This window comes from Loxodonta africana, chromosome 2 (assembly GCF_030014295.1).
Source record: "Loxodonta africana isolate mLoxAfr1 chromosome 2, mLoxAfr1.hap2, whole genome shotgun sequence".
NCBI classification, from domain to species: Eukaryota; Metazoa; Chordata; class Mammalia; order Proboscidea; family Elephantidae; genus Loxodonta; species Loxodonta africana.
In genome coordinates, this window is record NC_087343.1 from 157,434,427 (window position 1) to 157,458,523 (window position 24,097).

At 36.5% G+C, this 24,097-nt stretch overlaps 1 protein-coding gene across 2 annotated transcripts; it reads right to left on the bottom strand.

Annotated features, from left to right (window-relative positions):
• Positions 1 to 2,262: 2,262 nt before the first annotated feature.
• Positions 2,263 to 23,857, bottom strand: YIPF5 (Yip1 domain family member 5). 2 transcript variants are annotated; one of them, XM_010591490.3, is made up of 7 exons: positions 23,727 to 23,853; positions 23,485 to 23,604; positions 23,035 to 23,154; positions 16,551 to 16,723; positions 15,336 to 15,481; positions 13,180 to 13,361; positions 2,263 to 11,672 (listed from the first exon to the last, which is right to left on the bottom strand). In XM_010591490.3, the coding sequence occupies exons 3-7, from the start codon at positions 23,142 to 23,144 to the stop codon at positions 11,510 to 11,512; spliced, it is 774 nt and encodes a 257-aa protein (XP_010589792.1). In that variant the 5' UTR covers positions 23,145 to 23,154; positions 23,485 to 23,604; positions 23,727 to 23,853; the 3' UTR covers positions 2,263 to 11,509. The 2 variants fall into 2 exon arrangements, with proteins under 2 accessions (XP_010589792.1, XP_003404625.1); XM_003404577.4 differs by lacking the exon at positions 23,485 to 23,604 and having other exon boundaries at positions 2,264 to 11,672; positions 23,727 to 23,857.
• Between the last annotated feature and the right edge of the window lie 240 nt (positions 23,858 to 24,097).

Consider the following 24,097-nt stretch of genomic DNA (forward strand, 5'->3'; position numbering starts at 1 on the left):
AGGATAGAAAAAAATGAATTAATCAATTTCTGGGTAGATACACAAACTGTTAACAGTAGTTATTGTCAAGGAATAAAAGTCAGGATTTAGCCAACTTTTGCCTTTCATCAAATGTCCTCCAGTATTGTATATATATATTTTTTTACTATGATCATTTATAACTTTTATAATTAAAAAGGAAAAAGTAAGCAGATGTTGATTTCTGTATTAACTATTCCAGTTGAAGCTGTAACACAATTTGGGACCTGATTTGCTAACTGCAGCTATTATCTGTGATTTGAGGTTACCAGACATCTGGCAGCGGCAGAACAGAAGAGAAAGGGCACGGGCTTTGGAGTCAGACAGACATTTTACCTTGCCCAAGCTACTTAACCCATTTGAGCTTCAATTTCTTGACCTTTAAAATAGGACTTAACGTTAATTCTCTTCTCCTTAAAATCGTATCAGAGTCTAGAGTACAAGCTCCCAAGTTAGGCTTGAACGAGGGCTCCAACATTTAATAGGTGAGTGACTATGCTTAAATTTCATTTTCCTATGTATGAAATATTAAAAAACCAAATCTGTTGCCGTTGAGTCGATTTCGATTCATAGTGATCTTATCGCAGAGTAGTGCTGCCCCACAGGGTTTCCAAGGAGCACCTGGTGGGTTCAAACTGCTGACCTTTTGGTTAGCAGCCATAGTTCTTAACCAGTATGCCACCAGGGTTTCCATGTATGAAATATAGTTATTGACAATACCTACCTCTTCAGGTTGTAAAATTAGATAACCAGAAAGTGTTCTATTCTACTTATTACTATACCTGCACTGTAAAACATTGTACTCTATTATTATTATGTTTTTAATTTGGTCAATAAAATTTTGTCAATTTTTGTGGAAATGTTTTCTTTCTTGATATATGAATATCTTCATAATATCCTTGATTTTGCCTCTTGGCCCAATGCAGTGCAATAGGTTTCTCTTTACATACGGCCTTTCTGGCCCTGAGTTTGTAGTTCTGCCAAGATGCCTTGCTAGCTAGGCCACAATCTTGCAAATGGATTGGACAATTTACCAGGCAAATAAGGCTAATAAAACCATTGCAGGGATTGGACAGTTTAGTATGCAAATACAGTACCTATGGCCTACTGAGGGGATTGGTCAGTTTGTGGTCTTGGGAGGAGTAGGCTTATAAAAGGGCTAATCCCACAGAGGCTGAGGAAGACCTCACTACCATCAAGAAGATCAGGGACCAGAGTGTATCCTTTGGACCTGGGGTTCCAGCACTGAGAACCTCCTAGACCCAAGAGACAGAGCCATTAACATTGGAGACGGCAGAGGCACAAGACAGCACGGGCACTGGACTGGCAGATGGCTGCAGAGGGCTTGTTGATTCACAGAGCAAGAGGGCTGACTGCCTTCAGGCAGGAGGCTTGCTGGCAGAGCAGGGTGCCACTGGGCACTTGTTGTCTTCTGTCTCCTGAATTGTTTCTATTACTTTCGAGTTGATCCCTATCTTCAGTTGTAGCCTTTACTTCCCCAGTAAGCCCCATAACTTGTGAGTATGGTCTGTGAGTTCTGTGTAGCCAGTGCAAGGAATTACCAAAGCCAACAGAGAAGGAGGGTGCTGTGGGGAAGACCGCTGGCGTCAAGAATTGGTAAAAAGATTAGGGAGTGGAGATATGTCTGTCCTCCACCTCGTAAAAATCAGCTTTGGGCTGATCTTGGTTCTTCTTCCTCCACTTGAACTTAGCCGAGGTCTGGCATTGCTACATTACACTCACAAATCCTAAAATATTTGTTATCTGACCCTTTACAGAAAAAGTTTGCCGAGCCCTGGTTTAGAAGATAGGAAGTCACACTGTCCCAAGGAACTGCTTCATCTAAGTCATACAACATCTTTTCTATTAATGAAGTGGATTCCATGTAGTTGAGAGCAGAAAGACTGAGGCTACAGGAGGGAAAAAAAGGTCAGATAAAGTCTTCTGAGAGATTCTTTTCCTTAAAGGGGGTGGGGGGGGGAGTTCCTTTCTTCTTTCTGTTCTCCTTAGGACTAACCTAGAAAAATGCTTTGTGGTTAGCTTAGTCGTACCCTTTCTTGGTCAGACTATTAAATAAATAACATAAGAACAACTGGTTATGCATATGGAAAAAGACAAAATTGGAGCCTTCCTTCACATACTAGGTTGATAAAAAAAAAAAAAAAAAAAACAACTAAATGTGTAAGGAAAAACTTTAAAATCCTTGAAAGGAAATATAAAGACTGAAGTTGAGATAAGACAAATCACAAACTGTGAATGCAAAGATACAGCACTTTAACTCTCTCTATATGTGTCCCTGGGAAATACTTGCACACATTTTCACAAGAAGGCCTGCACTGGACTGTTCACAGACCACTGTTTGTAAAAGCAAGCAACTGGAGACAATGTCCACCATCAGGAAAATGGATAGATACATTGTGGTGTATTTATGAAATACTAGAAACCAGTAGTAAACTAGTTTTACTGTGTATTCATGTAACTGTATCTCACAAACTGAATGAGCAAATAAAAGCAAGTTGTTGAAGAACAATACAGTATGATTTATATAAAAGTCAAATATATGCTACACAGTACTATACTGTTTAAGGAGAGACACATACATAGTACAAATATAAAGGAATGTTGGGAATGATAAAACCCAAATTCAGAAAACTGCTGGGAAGATGGGGGGATGCAGTTAGAGAAGTATACATAGGGTGTTTCAATATAAAATGTTTTTATATTTTAATCTAGATGTGGGGTAAATGAGTATTTATTATGCTTTTTATCATTTTTGCATATCTTATAAAAATATTATAATAAATACAAAAACTAAATTTATAAACAAAAAACCCTCATTTCCCTTTATAAGCATTGCTTTTTGAGAGTCGTCATGGTTTTTCCTGCATTTCCCATGTTGCTGAAAAGGACAGAATTGCTTTCCTCAATAACAGAACAGCTTTCATTTTGTCAAAGACATTTTGGTTATTGAACTAAGGAAATAGCTACTGGACTTTTTTGAGAACAGTGTTGCTACACCCCAGGAGGCCAGTGTTAACAGAGATGAAAGTCCCTGGTACCTTGCTGTTGTTGCTGTTGTGTGCTGTCTAGTGGATTCTGACTCACAGCGACCCTATAGGGCACAGTAGTCCAAAAAAAAAGGCAACCATAAAATATAAAAGTCATGAGAAAAAGCATTAAAGCTGAAAATATGCAGCTTGTAAGGAGGAAACCACAAACAGGACTTTGTTCACCGTAGGCACTTAATGACTTGGAACTGTACCCAAGCGTGGCAGAAGCCAGGAAAGTCTCAAACAAGGGCCTTATTCCTCTCCCTTCCCTTTGCAACAAGATATCGACAGCACCGGGTTTTTACTTACAGACGAAATATTCTTTAATTTTTTGTTAAAGAACTGACAATAGGTAACATAAAACCTTATTTGATATGTGCAAGTGCTATAAATATATCTAATTTATTAGAGTCAATTAATGTTTAAAGGAGAGGAAGAGACATACACAGAGGACAAAGGTGAGACACAGAGAGGATAACAGGCAGAAAGGCAGGAAGGGAAGCCAGACCTGGGCATTAGCTGTAGCGTTCCTCTTTAAAATGCTGCTTAACTGCCTACTTTTTATAGTTCTTTAACTATTCCAATTCGTAGGCTCTGCTCTGAGTCAGAATATCGTAATTGCCAATGTGGAAGAAATTATTTTTGGAGCAGTACCAGCAGCCATAGGACTCTCAGCCTGGGGGGTAGATTAAATGAAGCCCATTATGATGGCAGTGGATACTGTCATCCAAATCAGGTCCAGCGACTATAGGTTCCGGCCCTAGTCTTAGAGGATGGTGAGCCAACCCTATCTCCAATAAAGAGATAATAAGGAGACCTAAACTCTAATTGCAGTGTGAGAGATTTAAATTAGTGGATAAAAAAATTTCCCAGATCAGGGCTGGAATGGATTCCTGAGAAATTTTGCAACCATGTTAGTATCAGCAAGAATTAGCTTCTGTTATACGGGTATTTCGAGCCCTGGTGGCACAGTAGGTAAGAGCTATGGCTACTAACCAAAAGGTCAGCAGTTCGAATCTACCAGCTGCTCCTTGGAAACCCTATGGAGCAGTTCTACTCTGTCCTATAGGGTGGCTATGAGTTGGAACTGACTCAACGGCAACAGGTTTTTTGTTTGGGTTTTATTATGGATATTTAAAAGTTGCTTTAGAATTGAGTTTCTTTGAAAATTTAAAGTATTAACACACCTTTCTGCTGTTTGACTTTCTTTTTAGTACTTAATGTTTTAACGCCATGTAAATAGGCTCTATTTTGATACATTGAAAACTTCATATCGAAGACATAGTACAAATATTAAAACAAATTCCCTATCACTGCTCCTTCTCTCCCAATCTTTCCTCTGCTGATCCCATCAAGGCCTCCGATTCCTTGTTATCACCTTCAGTCCAGTCTTGACTTTCATACTCTCAACTCAGCTCCCATTCTGTCTCTAGCTGAGTCCTCCTTAAGACAGATTTGTTCACAAGGTGTCTTAAGGAGGTCTTTTATTTTTGTGCTAAGAATAAAAACAGAAAATCGGTGTAACTCTGATGCAAGTATTAAATTCTAACATTGGTTCAAAGTAGATGATCAAATGTAGCAATGTCTAAACCCCATTCACCTCATTAGAAATACAGTTTCATCTTTTATTCAAACCATAGAAATGATTAAATCTTTACCAGAAAAAGTCAAAACCAAGTTACCTCATCAGGAAGATTTTGACCTAGATGAAAGTCCAAACAAACAGAACCTAGAGAGAAGGTAAGAATTGAGTCTGGATTAAATGTGACCTGTGACAGACCCAAAAATGCCAGGAGTACTGAATGGCCTGAGTAGGCATTTAAGCCAACAGATGTTGTTCAATAATTACTCAAGTGTGATTAAAATGGACTACAGTTACTGGGGTTTTTTACATTTAAACAGTACAAAAATAGTGTTTTCTATAAAATACATTAAAAAGCAAAGGCATAAGAACATTAAAAAAAGAATAGCAAAACAAATGCTTTCAAAACAGCCCCCTCCAAACAATGCAGAAAAAACAGCATTTTAAATCACTGTAGATGTCTGAATTTGAAGTGTTGATTTTAGACTCTATTTTAACTGCTACTCTGGTAAAATTTTACTCTTGGGGATTTAAATAGGAAATAACCTGAGTAACAGGGCCTATTTTGAGTATAACATGTCAGATCATGTTATACATTTGATCTCATCTCTAGCAATGAGAATTGATACAATTGAGGCACAACTCAGGCACAACTCAGTTAAACCTAAGGATGACCTGAAACGACTAAACTCAATGGGCATATCATAGACCCACGAAATTAAAAATGGACATGTCACAATTTTTAAAAAAGTCTATGTAAAGGCAGTGACCTAAAAATGACACTGTTAAAATGAGTTTTCTAAATGAGCAAGAAAAAAGGTGGCTCGCTTTTAGTAAGTCTCCCTTTCTAAAGTGGGAATAATTTTAGATGCACTCATATTCTACCAATTAGGAAAAGCATAGAATGTTAAGATAATTGAGAAATAAATGGCAATGCCCTGCAGAGATGATTAATCTTTCAAGAAATCACAGAAAGTTATGCTTGCACTAAAGAGTATTAGGAAGATAAAATTATCGAAATTTTCAGAATATCAGTTGTTTAAAAAATGATCAACCCAAGCACTATTAAATGACTCTAGTAATGAAAGATGCTAATATGAATGCACCACTGTTCATTAATAAAATGGAAAAAAAAAAAAAAATACCCCAATTGTTTGACAATAGGGAACTGGTTAAACTTTGCTTATATAATACCCAGTCATTACAAGGAGTCCTGGCGGCATCGTGGCTAGGAGCTCCGCTTCTAACCGAAAGGCCAGAAATTCGAATCCACCAGCTGCTCCTTGGATACTCTATGAGGCAGTTCTACTCTGTCTATAGGGTCACTATGAGTCGGAATCGACTCTACAGCAATGGGTTTTTTTTTTTTTTTAGTCGTTAAAAAGGATGAAGTAAATCTCAATGCTCGATATATATGATGCTCACTAATAGATGGCTAAGTTAAAAAGTGGTCTTGAAAACATTATGCATAATCAAAGAAGCCAGCTATAAAGGCTTTCATTTATATGAAATATCCAATATAAGCAAATCCATAGACAGTAGGTAGATTAGCGGTCTCCAGGGGACAGAGGAATTGGAAATTAAGGGTTTTTTTGAGGGTGATGGAAATATTCTGTAATTGGATAGTGGGGATGATTGTACAACACTGGGCATATACAAAAAAAAAAAAATCCACTGTATTGCACTTCGGTTAAAATGGTGAATTTTATGCTATGGAAATTTTATCTCAATGAAAAAATTAAATTAAAAAGGAAGTGAGTGCATGTGTGTAACTCACATGTGCACATCAGCACTGAGAGAGGCAGGAACGGGAACAGGGTACCTGTACCAGTGATCTGAGGAAATGCACATTCATCAGTATGGAGTTATGTGGGGAGTGAATCAGGGAGGCAACAGTACGTTTTCTTGGTATTTTTATATATATTTTTTTTTTTGGGCAAAAGTACTATATTGCTTTATCTTCTACTAAAATCTACTCTAAAATAACTACTTGAACTCATAATATAGAGGCTCTAGCAGTTGTTCTACTCCTTTTCCCCCATCTTTTTAAGTTTTATTGACATAATTTACATATCATAAATTTCACCCACCTTAAGTGTACAGTTTAATGATTTCACCAAATACATACAGCTGTGCCACCATCATGACAACTTAGTTTTAGAATATTTTCATTTAAAAAAGTTCCCTCTTCTTCATTTGCAGTCAACCTCCACTCCCACCTCCAGGCAACCACTAATCTACCGTCTACATAGATTTGCCTTTTCTAGAAGTTTCATATAAATGGAATCATATGATACGTGGTCTTTTGTATCTAGCTTTTTTTTTACCTAGCATATTTTTGAGGTTCATCCATGTTCAATCATGTGTAAATAGTCAATTCCTTTCTATAGATTTGTCTTACTTTTTATGATGATGTAATCAGAAAATAAAGGTATTCCCTTTTTGAAAATTAAAGCCATAATATGGTTTTCAGAGCCCACTGATTGCTTAGACTCTATCGTCCTTCAATATTATCAAAGAACATGAGATTGAAAACTGTAAGCAAATTTTTACAAAGATGCTCTTTTAAGCTATATTTAAACTGTGAAAAAAACGAAATCCATATTTTTCTCTGTACTTTTTAGGAGAATCAGAATAAACCAAGTAAAAAAAGTCTAATTTATAAGCATCTTAAATGTTTCTACTGAGTACATTTGCTTTCTCATCTTTTTTGTGTGCCACAAGTGTTGAACAGTTATTTAAAACAGCTTAATGCATAATTAATCACCCGGCAAGCTATCAGCAGATTTAGTGCTCGTTTCAGAAACAAACTAAATTTATATATGCAAGGTAAGTCTAATTAGTTAAGATCATAAAAAATGTAATATCCGATCTTTAGAACCTAATGTGCTCAAGAAAGTATTTGCGCTTTTAAACTGGGAGAACAGCTCTGTATTTAATTAGTCCTCATTTGAGTACGTAATCATTTTAATTTGTTTGCACACACAGAACACTGTGCTCCATCAGCAGATAATGTTCTTCATTAGCCAGAGTAGGAACTTTGTGCACAAAGGCAGGAAAAATATCTCCATCTATGATGCAAAAATCAGAATTGCGTACTTCCATATTTCATTTTTTCAAGTTTTACAGTAGCTATTCTGACAGATTCATTAATAATAAATATTAATATATAATAACAATATAAACACTTATATGGTACTTAACTGAATATGTATTCTGCTAATCTCCAGAAACTTAAAATTTTATGTATTTAATGGTTCTTTATTTTACATATTGCCTAGCTTAAAGTAGTATTTAATTATCAATTAAAAAAGTAATTTACTAAAATTCAAGTAATAGTAATGTTCTGCAATCAAACCTCGATAATTCTGGTGGTGGCGGAAGTAGTGTTCGTTCAAAAATCAACTCCTTCTTCAGAGGCAGTGTAAAGTAAAACAGCCTAGATTGTACAGGAAGTGGTGAAGACAGGCTTTATTTAAGTTGTTTGAAAGCAAACACTATATGCTTGACCAGCTAATGATAGGTCACTCTTATCTAGTCATTAAAAGTACACGAACTAATTCCTCTTTAGGGCATATACAATAAACCCTGATATATTCTCATTGCCATTTCTTCCCTCAAATGCTAAACACACCCTAAAAAGGATAAAACACACACAAAACTCTTAACTGCTACAACGATCTTTGAAAAGGTTCTATTTTTGCCTGATTCTAAATGTTTTATTCATGGCATTAGATGCAAGTAAATTGCTTGAGAAAAAAAAAAAATGTTATTTCAAAAATACTAGAATTTGGCATGACATCACAAAATGAGTCAAGGATAGTTTGTGAGGACAGATTTAACTTGGGGCATGATCTGTGTAAGAGACTTGCTCCAGGCTGCATTTTGAAGGAAGGCCCAGTGTTTTCTTTGGTAAACATGCTATCTGCTATGATTTGTACCAAGGAGCTGCAGTTATTTTTTGATAACTTTCAGCACTACTTTATGAAAAGGTAAACACTTGTCATATTTTTTTTTTCTCCCACAGGGCAAGATAAGCTAGGCCTGAGTTATCACATAAGATATTCTCTATATGACAATAGGCCAATCTCCAAATGTGATTTTGATTTCCCACCATTCTTCTTGATTGAGTCATAGAGTAACCTACAGGAAGAAATTACAGTTTCTACAGCTTCCCTTTTGTCCAAAGTTCTAAATTCTGCCATTTACGTATATATATATGTGTGTGTATATATATATATATATATACAATTTCAGAAGAGAAACGGGCCTTTTTTGTAGCTAATAAGTACTGCATGCCTAATTGGATAATTTTAACTTTTGAGGCAACTGAACTGAACAATACCTATTAAGGTTAAAAAATACACACTTGCAAAATATGAAAAGCACAGTGCTTAAATTTTACCCAAAATCAAGTTTATAAATAATTTCAAAAATTCGCTTATTGTATGGCCAGTATCAGAAAAGAGCCTATATTTTAGGACACATAAAGAGTATATAACTTAGCAATGCCTACATAACTGTGTCTAGAGAAAGAATGTCTATTCCCATAAGCCTAGCTCTTGAAGTCATTAGCATACACAGTACTATAACAAAGTCATAAAATATGCATATACACCATATGTAAAACCAATTGTATATCCTTGATAGTACACTAGTGTGAGTGAGTGAACCTGAGTACAGGACCTGAAGTGTCGGTCTGTGGCCCCCACTGTGAGTCTCGGTTACTGAGTGACAATCATTGGGGAGCATTTGACCATACTGAGTGTGTCTCTAATGTTTAAAGGTACCTATATGTTTTTGGTATAAAATGGGCCCTAAAAGCAAGCCAGTAACTCCAACTGGTACTTAACAGAAGAAACAAAAATCTATTCCAATGCTAGAGAAAAAAAATCGCCATGCAGAACTATCTGAGACATAGTATATCAGTCTTCAATGTATGCATAAATACAGCTATGTAGTACCGTATTTTATGGATGATGTCAAGAATTTTTATAAGAGTATTTTGACCATATAGAATCTTTCGCTTTACTAAGCAAACTCTAGAACCAAACTCTTGCATCAAATGCAAATATACTGTACAGCTGTTTTGACAGAGAAGCAGTTAAATAAAAAAGTTGCACATTTATTATTTTGAACTGAGATAAAAGACAACCACCACCAACAGCAATCTCTGCAACTATGATCTAAATTAAAATTTGTTGCGGGCAAGGGGAAACGGCAAATAAAATTTGAACCACTTGGGGAATTTGGCTGAAGATTAATAGTTTCAAGCCTAACCAATGGTGGAGAATTTAATTCCCAAAGCATAATTTATAATTTACCTTGTTCATTAGGAAGAACTGGATATTAACAGGAGGCACTCATTACATTTGCCTTAACAAGAATTGTGGCTGTATTTGTAAAATTGAAAAAGATAAATGTACTATCCAAGGATAACAATATATTATTCTAAAGCAATTTTTTAAGCTTGAAAAATTAGCCAAAACCTAATTATTAGTGTTCCTCCAGAAGATTAAACATTAATGAAGAAAAATATATTTATGTGATGCCAGTGCTTAGAAATTATGAATTCCTTGTAAGAAATATGTTTTATATATCTCATCCTCCTTTTTGTACTTAAAAAGTAGGCTTAATAAAGAACCATTTATAGGTCAGGTGGCATTTCTTTTTATTGAATTGAATATTAAGTCTCGTCTTTATAAAAAGGCAATATTTTTCTCCCCGTGGAATATCTCTCATAACTGCAACAAAGCTTTGTCCAGAAAAAGTCAACGATCAATACACAGGACACAGTATGTTCCTATATATTCTCTGGCAAGAGAGCATGACAATATAAGCCAAATAAATTTAGTACAAGGAAATATTTTTTTAACTAAAAGCAAACTGCTTTTCATTGAATCTTTTTTTTTTTTTTTTTCTGATTTTATATCAGATAAGTTCTACTCTTAAAGCTTAGGTTAAATTGGGAATACAAGTCAAAAGCAGACCCAAGATAAAGACACACAGAACTGCAGTTTGCAAAAGTAAACTCAACAACACAGTTAAAATTAATTGGGAAAACTTTAATGAATAAGCATCAAATGCACTTACATTGGTAACTGCAATACTGACAACTGCAACATTTTAAATAGTCTTCTTAATAAAGGTCAGTGATTTTCTTTCTTCTGGGGAACGTGGAAACCCAATTACGGGGCCAGTCCAGGTCACCACGCTGTAGTTAATACCAATATCTAAGCAAGCATTCACATTCACATCTATAATAAGGTAGATTATGAACCTCATATCTGAATTTTAGCAGAAATTTCATGAGATAATTTAAAGCAATGTCAAATTTTTGAACTGTAAACCCATAAAAAAAAACCCTACACTGGGATCACTTTTTTTGCTTCAAGTATACCTGGTGTGAGTATACAGGCAATTTTTCTTTCCTAATTCCTTGAAAAACTCCTGCAGTAAGTCTTGTGTCTTCTTTACTATGGCTGGGTTGTTTTTAAGAAAGATTACCAGCTCTGTGGTTAGTTTCCCACAGTTTATAAAAATCTATCAAAAACATCGTAATTTACAAGGAAAAAAAAAAAAGCTTTTTTCTAAAGTCTGCAGGAACAAGAAAGAAATAGCACATCTTATTTGTATAAGGATGAACACTTAAAGCTAGTCACGCTGCAGGTAAATCCAATAAAGTATTCAAAAATTCTAAAAAATGAACAAACGATACATGTTTACTTCCATTGCTCCAATGGTCCAATGTCAAATCTGCATGAGAGTGGTGCTGTAGCAGTCTGCTGGTCCGATTTAAGAGTTCAAGGTCCTTTTTGTGTATTTGGCCCACTGACGTCCATATCCGAGATAATTTAGTTCAAAAGACAGAAATTAGGGCAAAGACTCCATATAACAAAGCACAAGGATATGCTACTAGAAGCTGTTGTCCTTCCATGGCTAATGCAGAAATAAAAATTTTGGAAGCAGAAAAACTACACCATCCAATAATTCCAGCAGTGAGAATGATTCCTACCATTCCTCTGTAACCAACAAAGAAAACAGGGGAGACAAAAAAAGGCAATAGATGAGATTAATTATGTAAGAATCCTCCAATAACTTATTCTAAAGAAAAGTATTTTAAAATCTACATGTGGACATCTGTATGAATAATTAAGGTATTTTTCAAGTGCTAAAATGTACCTCACAGTAAATTCAATGATGCAGAGTGATATCATGTGATAAAAATCTCATTTATAGCTTCATTTTGCTCCTTTTAGTAATGGGTTTCTCAGCCTTGACACTGTTGACATTTGGACTGGACAATTCTTTGCTGTGGAGCTCTTCTGTGCATGGTTAGGATGTTTAGCAGCATCCCGGGCCTCTACCCATTAGATGCCAGCAGCTCCCCTCCAACTGTGACAACTAAAATTGTATCCAGACATTGCCAAATGTCCCCTGAGGGGCAAAATTGCTCCCAGATGAGAAACGCTGTTTTAGTAGAAAATAGCTTCCTCTGTAAAATTCAATTATAAAAATACTAATTCTTACAAATGAGGAGAGTGAAGCACTTTATACACTGAAAATTCGAAGCATTTTCATCCAAAGCAGTAACTCTGTAGTGACATCAACTTGCCAGAGTCTAGTACCAATCAAAGAGTAGGGGTATGCTCTTCTTAAAATATAGAGTCGCTATGAGTCGGAGGGAAACCCTGGTAGCACAGTGCTTAAGTGCTATGGCTGTTAACCAAGAGGTCGGCAGTTCAAATCCGCCAGGTGCTCCTTGGAAACTCTACGGGGCAGTTCTACTTTGTCCTGTAGGGTCGCTATGAGTTGGAATCGACTCGACAGCAGTGCATTTGGTTTTGATTTTTATGAGTCAGAAACGACTCCAAAATAACTGGATTTTTTTTTTAACAAAACTTTACTGTTTGTAATGTCTGTAACCAGCCACAAGGAGGAGCTTGAACTGTTAAGAGAGAATCTGCACACAAGCCACAAGGAGGAACTTTACTGTAAAAAACCACACTTTTGTTTTTAACCTAGCCTAAATTATTTAAAAATTACAAAAAAGCCTGCTTACGAGTACATTTGAGAATATGGTAGGCAAATAACATAGTTCAGTTTCAGTTAAAAAGCAGCGAAATAGAGGGTATTTATTTATTGTTCATACATTTAGTACATGCCCAATGGCTTAAAGAAACCAGATTTGGTCTAAAAAATATCAACGAAGGGGTAAGTCTTGACAATGTCTTGACCTTTTTCATGCAATATTTAAGTTAGTAACAATCACCAATGTTCAATTCATTACTGTTATGACAATGGCAAGTAAACAAAAAACTAGTGAAATTTCATAGGCATAAAATCTATACCTATATGATACGTAAAAACAGAGATGGCATGAAAGATTTTAAATTTGTTTTCATTTTCCATTGTACATTAAGCAATGTACACACAAGAGACACTATCTGATATGTCTGCTGAATCAATGATTTATTCCCACCAAACAAAATTGGTCAATCAACCCCCAAAATAAAGACCAGTACTTACTGCAAAGAAAATATTACTGCAAAGCTGGAAAGCAGGATCATTGGAAGAAGACAATATCCAAGGACACTTGCCACACAACCAAATGAAACACCTGTCATACTCATTAAGTTTAATAAACAAAACATTCCTAGACATCCAATTGCACTGATCCCATATACATAGCCAAACTGGATTTTGCCAGCCTATAAAGAAAGGAATACAGGTTAAAAAAGGCAAATAATACTTTATTTCTGGCTGTATTTCACTTAAAATGAAACATGTAGAAGATAATCAATTAGCGATCAACTATTCAACATCAAGATACCTAGAGAGGAATCTCTTCTTTACGTAACGAAGTACGAGACTGAACAATTGGCTTATACAGCCTTCTTAAGAAGTTTAAAGTATCGCCTCCCAATATACAGACACTTGGTTTTACACTTTCCAGTTTGCACTTGAATATGGTATAGACTTGAACAAATAAAGAGATAAAATCGTTGCACAATCACCTGAAATAGCAGATTTCTAAAAGAATTCTGGATGATGCTAAGCAAAAAAGAAACTACAGAGACAAGATGCAGAGTCATTCAGAAAGTTTGGATAATACTAATATCACTTGAAAGCACCTAATTCCACCAGAAATATCCCAAAGCATTTCATTTTCATTTGCAGATGCAGCCATCATCTTTTTAACAGTAGAAATAATTTTGTCATTTGCTTTATTGTGGTGTTAGAGGAGCCAGGAGAAAGGAAGCCAGGATAAGCTGGAACCCAGAGTTTTGTGATGAAGGGAAGGAGAAAATAAAATTGATCAACAACCAGGCAAGAGGAACATAATGGAAGATGATTTTTTTCTTTCATATTTTTCCAAATTGTTGGTTGACTAAAAACAAAACCACAACAAAAAAACCTCACCAATTCTGCTCTTGTGAGAGACATCACCGACAAAACTTAGGACAGCACAGGTTGGAACTTATACAAGATACGTACAAAGAAACATTTTATTAAGGCCATACTACTAGTAAAACTGGAGCCCTGGTGGCACAACGGCTAAGAACTTGACTGATTACCAAAATGTCGACAGTCTGAATCCACCAGCCGCTCCTGGATACCCTATGGGGCAGTTCTACTCTGTCCTATAGGATCGTTATGAGTTGGAACCAACTGGACAGCATACGACAACAACAACGTTTAATAATACTAGTCCACAGAGAACCCTTCAAGAAGTTCCTTGTTTGTCACATTTTTATCACACAAAACTCAATGGCAAGAATTATGTCAAGTGGAAAAATCTTTGGAATTCTTATTGGGCTCAATATTTTATTTGTAAATATGTGATTTAGGGTGCATGGTTTGAAAAAGCTCATCTGGGTTCATTGATGAATGTGTTCATGTAATAATCATAAAACCTTATACTTGTATAGTGCTTCTATCTTTTCAAAATGTTCACACATACTCTGTCTTGTTTTATCTCCAAAACAATCCTATTAGGTGGGCAGCACAGGATGGGGCTACCAGATGGGGCTGGAGGATTAAATGATTTGTTCAAGGACAGGATAGGAGAACTGAGATCAAAGCCAGTTCTTCTGACTAAAAATCCCATCTCCTATCTATTATGTTATTTATTTATCCCTTGTAATTCAGAGACATAAATCAAATATTAATAATTATCTTTATAACCAAGAAACAATACAAAAATTTTTACTTTTTGAAGATATGTTTCAATATTCTGGGGAGAAGAACTAAAATCAGTCATCCTTTAATGATTCAGTTCATTAAAAATTAATATACAGAAAAATAACCACCATCACCAGTATAAGAAAACACAACCCCAGGGTCTAAATTAAAAACAAAAGCAAAAAATCCAACAACTAAAAAACAGAGCAACAGACTAAAAAAAGTGAAAAATAAATTTTGATAAGGGACTAAAGTTACATGTGATTTATTATTATTTTTTCCCTAATAATTGGACCACATCTTGCAACAAGAAAGGATTTCTAAATCTGCTCTACTTATTAAGAATGGAAAAGTGAAGGATAGATGCAAATTCAAGCAACTCAATACTGTTCAAAACACATTAAAGACTTTGTAGTATACTCAGTCTGGAAATGGCTTTTGGCGGAAAATATAAAGACTACTTTTTAGTCTTATACTGACCGTTGAAACTAAAGTCTTACCAGTAACAAAGTGGCTCCAAAGGCAAGGCAAAAAACCATTGGTCCTGCCAAATCAGTCTCATTCATGATGCTGCCATCTGCTACTTTTAATGGATGCAACACTGTAAGTGTTTTTTGCCAGATGTGGTCAAAATTGATACCTAACTCTAAGAAAAAAGAAAATATAGAAATACATTAGGATTTGCAATATACCTTTAATTTATCAGAATTGATACTGGAGCAGGAGACAAAGTGAAATAGTCAGTATTAAAAGTGGATAAAGCAATAATGGATGATATTATTTTGTTGAGTCACAGTACCGGTTTTCATGTGGAGTTTATTCTACAAGCATCAGTCTCCAGTTTGGTGCTGCAAAAAGTATGAATATGATGGAACAGAAATCTATTACAGCTCTCAGGTATGACAGCATTGTGAAGAATATGCACACAAAGGACATATGCAAGAGGTTCTTTACCTGGAGATTCAGGAGCACCTGGTAGCCCTATGAAATTGTATATATACTATGTCTCCACGCACACGTGTGCATTTTTCTGAGGTGAGCATCCACAAATTTCACTATACTTTCAAAGGGTATCTGGCCCAAAAAATTTTTTTCAGAACTACTGCTCTATGGGTTTTTCAAGTTCATTGGAATACAAATTGAAAACCACTATACTTTTCAGTAATGTCATTAGTTCTGCCAGCATATTTCCATGTACAAAAATCAATACCATGGCATTTCCTTTCAGTTCTTCTACCAACAGAAGTTAATCAACAACCTGAAGTAAAATTTTATGCTCACACCAATGTAATTATATTGACATATTATCATTTTATAATGGCCTATTAAAAATCTAAGGAGCCCTGGTGGCACAGCAGTTAAGCGCTCGGCTGTTAACCAAAAGCCGCTCCACAGGAGAAAGATGTGGCAGTCTGATTCTGTAAAGACTTACAGCCTTGGAAACCCTATGGGGCAGTTCTACTCTGTTCTGTTAACATTGTTCTGAGTTGAACTGCCTCAGTGGCAACGAGTTTGGATTTTTGGTTTATTAAAAATCCGGTCCCCTCTGGCACTATGTGGTTTCATATATACTATTCAAAATGGGTCACTTAGTAGAAAACTTCTTTTCTACAAGATTATTCTTTTAAAGAAAGGGTAACTTGCCAAACTAGGATTTGTTTTCACTGGCTATCTAGATACTGTAAAGTACTATATAATACAGTAACCAATTCTACCTTCTAATAAAGGCGGCTCGTCCTCGAAGCTGTTTCCATAGAATGACTGAGGTGTAGTTGGAGTGTATGCCTGAGTTGGCTGGAAGATCTGCCCAGTGTATGGCTGCTGTGGCTGCACCATGTCTGGAGGGACAAATCGGCCTTGTTGCGAGTAGTCATAGCCACCATACTGTCTGTAAATCAAAGGAAGTCACATTAATCAGAAGTATCTTACCTCTGACACCTGAAAGCAGAAATCTCTTAAATTCCTAAATTTTCATTTTGACAGCTAGAGAATCTCAGTCATGCAATTCCTAGGATATCTGGTTTGTCAGTTTTTATAAATGGTAGTTCAAATGGTTACTAAGATAAAGCTGATTATCTCTCTACAATAAAATGCTATCTGTTTTTATAGAGAATCTGCCTGATGAGGCTAACACCCATTTATGCAGAACTTAAGCATTTTACAAACCACGAACTGAGAACATATTAGAGGAAATCAATAACTGAAGATTTAACAATCTTGTTTATTTTTCCTCCTTAGTGAGCATTCATAATATAAAGATAAGATGTAAAATAAAAACTACGAAAGTTTAGGATGACAGACTTTGTACTACATATCATGTAATTTTTCCATTGTAATTTGGATCACCATTAAATGTACGATCATTATACTTTTACATTTCACAAGGGGGGAAATCCCTTTAAGAACAACCATCAATCAAAGCACAGAGTGGAAAAGCCAAGCTTATTCTTTGTGTAAACCCTTGAATATAAAAGAACAGTATCATTAGCACACCTTGCATTTAAATAATGCTTTTAATTTTTCAAAGTACAGGTATCCCCCGCTTTTCGAAAGTTTGCTTTATGCCACTTCACTTTTACAAAAGACTTACCTCAGTACCTATTTCACCATCTGTTGCTGTCGAGTCTATTCCGACTCATAGCGACCCTTAGCGATCCTATAGGACAGCGCAGAACCGCCCCATAGAGTTTCCAAGAAGCAGCTGGTGGATTCCATCTGCCAACCTTTCCCTTAGCAGCGGTAGCACTTAACCACTGCACCACCAAGGTTTCCAAAAATTTCACTAACCTAAAGAAATCTAAAGAGGATTTTTGCTTTTATGAAAAAAGGCAAAAAGCAAAACTGGCGTTCAGTGTTTGTTTTGCAGTGAGCAGTCCAAGGGGCAGACCGTACTCCGAGCAGCTAGCTAGAGCGCCCTCGCTAAACTTCCCGGGAACTATACTCAGCATCTCAGCACCAAGCTGCCATAGCTTTGCACTGTGTCTGTGTACACTGTTAGTGTTATTTTAGGGTTTATGTGTTATCTGATACGATTTGGTAGGTTATTTTTTAGGTCTGGGAATGCTCGAAAATTTCTCCCATGTAAATACATGGTGATTGCTTCTTTGCTTTATACCATTTCGGCTTAGGAAAAGTTTCATAGGAATGCACTCCATTCGGACAGTGGGGGGAACCTGTAGTTATACACCTATTGTCTCATCCGGCAGACGTTAGGGTAAAACTTGCATTTTAGAGGGAGAGTCCTATTACCATGGCTATCTTAATGACAATGATAGGAGGGTATGGAAACCGTATCTTTAAAACTGTTCCACCATTTTCTGCAAAAATATGAATTATTTAAATTGATGAGGCTAATCTAAATATTATATCATAAAAAATACAGAAGTAAAATAGTTTCTTTAAAGGATACTTAAAAATTCAAAGCTGAGAAGTCTTAATCCTTAATCTAATAACCTTTAAAGACATTCCCTCTTGATAAATGTAAGTCTAATGACCTCCATTAACATTATCTGAGATTTTAAAATTAAATCTAATCTTTAAATTAAGCAAGCACCTTGACTTCAAAAAAGCAATAGTAAATTTTCAGCTACTCAGAGCCCTTAGAGATTCCAATGTGATTTTCAAGACTTCCCACATTAATCCAATACATGCTTAAACAAAATAGTATTTATTTTTCTGGCTATGAAATAATACTGAATTCAATTGCAGCATTATTTTAATAGAAAATGCTAGAAAACAAAACAATGTAGTTATCAATAAATGTACAGTGATATGGGTATATAATAAATTACTATATCTCTGTTAAAGGAATGATGTAGTTTTATGTGCATGGATATGGAATGATAATCAAATACTCAGTGGGAAAAAAAGCAACGTTTGGAATTGTGCATACTATATACAACCATCATGTTTTTAAGCATGGGAATATACATAAGAAGGGAACCTGGAAAAAGGGAAAAGCAGAAGATGTAATTTTCATGTTATAAACTTCTATACCTTTAAAAATGCTGTACCATGTGCATTTATTGAAATTAATTATAAAATATAAGTTATATATAATTGTAGTTGTTAGATGCTGTCAAGTTGGTTTCAACTCACAGCGACCTAGAATACATAATACATCCTCAAACAGCCAACCAGATGTATTGACACAGTGGCTGCAACAAGGCGCTCAAGCTTAACAATGACTGTGAAGATGGCACAAGACCAGGCAGTGTTTCGTTCTGTTGTACATAGGGTCCCTGTGAGTCGGAACTGACTGGATGGCACCTAAAAGCACAAACTAATAATACATAGGTATATACTGACTAATAAAAATTTCAAAAACATATCATCTCATTATTATCCTCACTACAACCCTAGGAAGTAAACACTATTGTCTTCCCCACTATAGATGTGGAAACTGAAAACTGGGTTAAAAAGATTTGCCCATGCTAGTGGAATAGTTGGTAGAATTAGGACAAGAATTCACATTTCCTGATTTAGCACAATATGCTATCACATTGATCTCTGTTAAGATTTACTAAAAAAAAAAAAATCCACCTTTTAGTTTATGAAACAGGTAGTAAAGCTCCACATAGAGGTTTCTACAATCTGCATAAACAGATTGTATTCTACTCCCTGGAAGAGACAGAGACAGAGCCGGAGAGAGACAGTCTGTCCTGTCAGCTGTTCCTTCAAGTAAAAATGATGTCCGATGAAAAAAGGGGCCAGGTTAGCTCACAATTCAAACAACTGTACTTTTCCCACAGACAATCACTGTATTTCAGTGTGGAGTAAAAGTGCTTTATGGCTAGTTTGCATTTTGTCACACAGAATATTAAAAAGGCGTTTATGTAAGAGTTGGGATTTAATAAAACTGTAATGCTTACTGTTTCATCAAAGACAAGTGCATAGTGATGAAGAATATAACGACTACTAAAACAATTTGCTGCCACTGTCTTGATTCATACTCAGGTACCAGCAGTTTTACCAAACATTGCTTTTGCAAGGTCACTGCAAATGTCTATACACATAATTAGGTAAATGGTGTCTTGGTATTGTTATGGAAATAGTTTTAACCTCACAGACCCCCTTAAAGGTCTCAAGGAGCCTCTTGGGTCTGTAGTTCATACTTTGAGAACTGTTTAAATTCCATGTAACCAAGAGAAATATTAAGTATATGATATTTTCAAATGTGGCAACACCATTCCATCTTCAAGAGGCAAGGTGAGAAAGACCACAGTATTAAACACCATGGAATTTAACTACTTTCATTTTCTAACAGGACATAGAAAAACATGAATTTACTCCCACTGGTTTTAAATTAAAATATGGCTGTGGCAGACAAGATCCTTAAGGAGCCCCGATGGCACAATGGTTAAGCAACTGGCTAACTGAAAGGTAGACAGTTCGAACCCATCCAGTGGCTCCATAGGAGAAAGACCTGGCAATCTGCTCCTGTAAGGACTACAGCCTAGAAAACCCTATGTGGCAGTTCTGCTCTGTCACATGGGGTGGCTATGAATTGAAATTGACTCGTTGGCATCTAACAACAATAAGACAAGATCTTTACAGATTAAACCCACTTTCAAGAATACTCTCTACCAACAACAAAGGCTCTAAAAGCCTCTTAACATACTGGGCTGGCTATCTAAGTCCATCTTCAAATAGACCATAAAGGTACTATCAGTTAAGTCAAGGTTCAAAAAATACTAATTTCACTACTTTAAAAAATATGCAACTGATATTATTATATAAAGCTAGAGTATAATGTGGGACCTGATCAACATGGCATTCTTATAACTCAACAGATTATGATCAAAGGACTTTTTTGCTTTTCGTTATTGTTGCTTTTTGGGAGGGGGGTGGGGGAGAGGATATGTGAATGTATGAACCATACTTATAAAGCACCAGTAGAGAAAACCATGTAAAATGTTACAGCTCACTTTGTAGGGTAAATATGCAGAACTCTGGACTCACAATAAGTCAAGTCAAACTTAAAAACAATCCAAGTAAATATGTTATTTGAATCTAGATTTTCATCAATATTAGAAAGCTAAAAGTTATCAACTGATCTTTGCTATCAAGTTAGCAAACAGAATATTATTTGATAAGCTGAGTTGGACACTTAAAATGTTTTTAAGTCAGATCTAACTGAAATGCATATAGAAATGAAAAAGTTCAATTTTTCATAGTTAGAAATGCAAATGTATTACTGCTGATACATTAGGCTTCTTGTTTTTCCCAGCATCACCTATAAACCCATATTTGTTAGACGGCATTGAGAATTATATAACCACTGGGAATAAACTTAACCATTAATGCGGAAGCAATGCTTACTGGTACACAATTTAGTTGGTATGGAATTTTGAGGAAAACAGCTGGAAAGTGAATAACTAAACAACTCCTGTGTGGAGAACTGAAATGAGGCGATGATATACGGAAAGAGAAGATAAGTCACACCTTAAATAATACAAGCATGGACATGACAGAAAAGAAAGGCAGAGATAGATAAACCTGGATGGTTGCAATCTAAATCGAATAGTTCTGTTTGAGTCCAAGCGTCAAATCACTGGGTTAGAAGCAGGCTTGCAAAAAGAGACAGGTTTTCCAAAGCCCTGTTGCTGCTATAGACAAGAATTCCTTAGATGGCCCCTGACCAATATCTCATTTATTTGCCCTCCCATACGTGGCATTGTGGTTAAGAGCTACAGCTGTTAACCAAAAGGCTGGCAGTTGGAATCTACCAGGTGCTCCTTGGAAACTCTATGGGGCAGTTCTACTCTGTCCTATAGGGTCACTTTGAGTCAGAATCAACTTGATGGGAACAGATCTTTTTTTTTTTTTTTTGGTTATATACAGAAAAGTCACCAAAAATACATATTAAAATAAGAAAAAAAAAATTCTAAAAATCTCTCAGTATGATTCTTCCAATTCTGCCAAATTCATTTAAAGAGACAAACCTAATAAATAATTAGGAATTTAAAAGGAAAAAAAAGTGATTCGTAGAGGTATCTTTCACATGCTCGCTTCCATTTTTCACCATGTTAAGTTTTAGGGGGAAGAAAAGCACTTAGAATATGTCATATTAAGCAGATTCAAAGAGTCTGTGTAGTACCAAGTAGAGCCTATCCAAAACACATCATGTTGTGGGACTGAACTGATTTTTGGTTTATTTTGTTTTAAAAATTCTTAGGCAGTCTCACTCAGATTTATTAATTCAAACACATTCTAGTGTCTTGCAGACTGGCTGGGTACACAGGCCTCTCTCACCATTATCCTGGAATGGTCTTCATGGTTTTTTTTAATTCAGGGTCCATGGATGAAGATCAGATGACACATGAACTGCCTGAAGTTATATGCACATTCGTGTGTGTTTAAAGGAGTGTATGGGTGTACTTCTGGGAAATATGTCCACAGTTTCCAGAACATTCTGAAAGGGGTCCCGAACCATCTAAAAAAGGTTAAGCAACACTGGTATAGGAGACTCCTTTACTAGATGGGAGGCTGATAAGACTATTACTAAGGTCCTAAGAGGCCAAGAATATGATGTCCTAGAAGAGACTGGCAGAAAGGCTTCAGTTAATGGTTTTTCCATAAAACAACAGGGAATATAATGATCAGTTTTTTTAACAGTCCAGGGTCTTAAGACTTTGAGACCCCATCTTCAATCTGCAAATGGCAACTTGAGTGGCATAAGGTTTTGGAAAGAGTAGTAATATAAATGATTATCAACCGCTACATGAAAACAACCTGATGATTCATGATAAGGAGCCTAAAATGATAAAGAATGTCACTAAGCACTTTCAATTAACATTGATGAAGTCTGAAAGTTGTACTGATCTAACTACTAAACAAACCTTGAAGATATTTTAATTAGCTGGCCTGGTGAACTAAATAGCCTGTCTTCTAGGTACCCGAAGATGCCATTTACATCTTAAATGATGTAACAATATTATTACTGAACACTGTTCCTCAGTGTGCTACTTCTCTATCCACTGCACACCTGAAGATTCTGCATAAGATACTGAACAGGGTAATCTCTTCATATCCAAACAACTTGCCCGGATCTCTCCAGAGAAGGAAGGAAAATTATGAAAATGCACATTCCTGATAAGGGACATAGTCACATATTCAGTTTTAGGAAGAAACAAATACTCTGTGTACATGCTTTCACTGCAATCTAGGCTAAACAAATTTTCAAAGTTGAAAAGTTACTTGCTATAGGGGCCTCCACTTCCGCCGTAATCATAGGACTGCTGTGATTGGTCATCGATGCTGTAACTTGTCTGGTAAAAATCCGTGTTGAGATTATCAAAGCCTGACATTGCAAATGATCTGCAATAAAAGAAAAACGACAAATACTACTTATTTCTAGGGTCCTAATGAATTCGTTCCTGACACTTAGGGAAAACGCAAAACAGTCGACACTTTGCTTAAGTAAACCACCCCAGAAGTCAGCAAATGTTTCTTACGGGATTTTAGGGAGCAGCATTTGAAGGGCGGGCCTTGGGGAAGGGAGTGCTAAGAAAATGTCCAGTCTCTCAGTCGACGTCCAGGGAGACATCTCTACCTCAAGGAGTGGATACGCCTTGTGTTAGTGATAGGGGGCCGGGGGGAGTGGTTCCAGAAGGGTCTGAAACACCAGCTACAAAGATGATTTCTCACCTTGAGACAGCTACACAGCGCGACTCCCTCTTTGCAAATTAAGACCCGCGGCCTGCCAGGGAAGTGCAGAGCGCTGGAAAGCGGCGCCTAAGATGCAGGGACCACGTCAGAATCAAGGGCCTGAAAGGGAGCAAGTGTCTCAGGTGAAAGAACCAGGGCGCGGCGCCGAAAAACAGCGAAAAGCCGTGCTGCACAGGTATGGAAAGAAACCGAAAAGTGCGTCACGATCCTGCGACACTCACCAAGCGCAGCCGCGGCGGCGGCGGTAGTTCCAGCACCAGCAGTCCCAAGCCCCCACAAATCTCAGTTTCGGACCCTAAACTAGCCCTGTTGCTACGTGTCACAGGGCCAAAGAACTACTTCCGGGGCATACACTCTCGCGCAAGCGTATTGGCGAGTTTTCGTCTTCTTTGGTTGGACGCCGGCGGGGACGCTGAGATAGGGCATGCGCATCATCTGCCTACTCTGAGGCGGACCAATGGGAAGGGGGAAATTGCTTCCAGCTGTGTAGTTAGAGGTGGAGCCAGGGAGGCGCAGGCGCAGCAATTACTAGTTACTAGTTTTTTTTTTTTTTTTAGTTGCAAGGAACTGAACTTTGGTGACACTATGCTTA